We start from the raw sequence: 1,319 nt of genomic DNA on the forward strand, positions 1-1,319 counted from the left end.
CCGGCACCAGGGATGTGAAGGGTGATGCTGAGCGGGGCCCGGCAACAGGGATGTGAAGGGTGATGCTGAGCGGGGCCCGGCAACAGGGATGTGAAGGGTGATGCTGAGCGGGAACCGGTACCAGGGATGTGAGTGGTGATGCTGAGCGGGGCCCGGTACCAGGGATGTGAGTGGTGATGCTGAGCGGGGCCCGGCACCAGGGATGTGAAGGGTGATGCTGAGAGGGGCCTGGAACCAGGAGCATGAGGTGCCTGAATAGAGTGTGAAAAGTTCCTCACTCTCCCGGTGCTGTCACTTCAGGCCCTACTCCGTCTACCGCCTCTCCAGGCGGGGCACTTAGTGGTTTGCTGCATAAGGACGAGACACATGTGGCCTTGAAAGTCAACCCCTTGGGAAGCTTTCTGCCCACACACCTTTTTTTTTTTTTAGAGTTATAAAACTTTGTTCCTTAGATTTTTATTACACAAATCGCAATAGATAATATACACATTAGTACAGATAAAACCATCATACGGAATTATTAAATTAGTTGCATATTTTGTACTACTCTTGGTGAAGACAAATACATTTTAGCATTGATAAGGCAGCAGAGAGTTGGTTTGGGGACTCTTGGCTTTTCTATAATGTTGGCACGGTAATTAAAGACCGCATTCCGTGTTTTCCCCTCAGCAAGACCGTCGATGCCAATGCGATCTGTGGCGTGGCAGCAGTGGCTGGGGCTCTGTCCCTTTCCAGAGCTGATCCCTGGACTGCTACGCAGCTGCCTTCTTACTCATCTCATAGTGGATGAGCCTCCTCCCTGAATGAGCTGGGCCACTTTGTTTGTAGCATGGCATACAAATAGAAGCCAGTTTCGAGGCTGTACCTTGTAGGCAAATCTCATGAGTGTCAAAGAATAGCAACAGAGGGCGAAGGTCATCTGTCCACTGATGATCTCCAGAGACTTCTTCATGTCATTGATAGCAGCAATGGGGAGACTCCAGTTGGCAACTGGGCCCCAGAAGTGCGTACTCACGATAGTCCCAGAAGTCCTTGCTCCGGACATAGTCGGCCACTCTGTGCACCAGTGTCCCAGCCATGGCCCTGTGGTCCGTGGTGAAGCCCCCACACACCTTTTTTTTTTTTAAATCATTTACCTTTTGGCAATTGTTCTAGAAAATCTACTTCAAAACCTACATGACATTTCCCCTATGTATTTGGCTGCAGCAGTTACCTTTTCTTTTCCTTTCTCTGATAGTAGGGCTGGGGAACATGCTCGGGTGAGGATGTGCGTGCCAAGTTGTGCATGTGGAGGTCAAAGACGACTGCAGGATTAGATT

At 50.0% G+C, this 1,319-nt stretch overlaps 1 protein-coding gene across 1 annotated transcript; it reads right to left on the reverse strand.

The window, feature by feature from the left end:
• Window positions 1-772: 772 nt before the first annotated feature.
• Window positions 773-1,045, reverse strand: LOC121442290 (mitochondrial pyruvate carrier 1-like). The gene has a single exon (XM_041643780.1). It carries the CDS (start codon window positions 1,043-1,045, stop codon window positions 773-775), a length of 273 nt encoding a protein of 90 aa, XP_041499714.1.
• Between the last annotated feature and the right edge of the window lie 274 nt (window positions 1,046-1,319).

The sequence above is a fragment of the Microtus oregoni genome, unplaced genomic scaffold (genome assembly GCF_018167655.1).
Source record: "Microtus oregoni isolate MIOR12 unplaced genomic scaffold, Mior012 000090F_ref0000504, whole genome shotgun sequence".
Lineage (NCBI taxonomy): Eukaryota > Metazoa > Chordata > Mammalia > Rodentia > Cricetidae > Microtus > Microtus oregoni.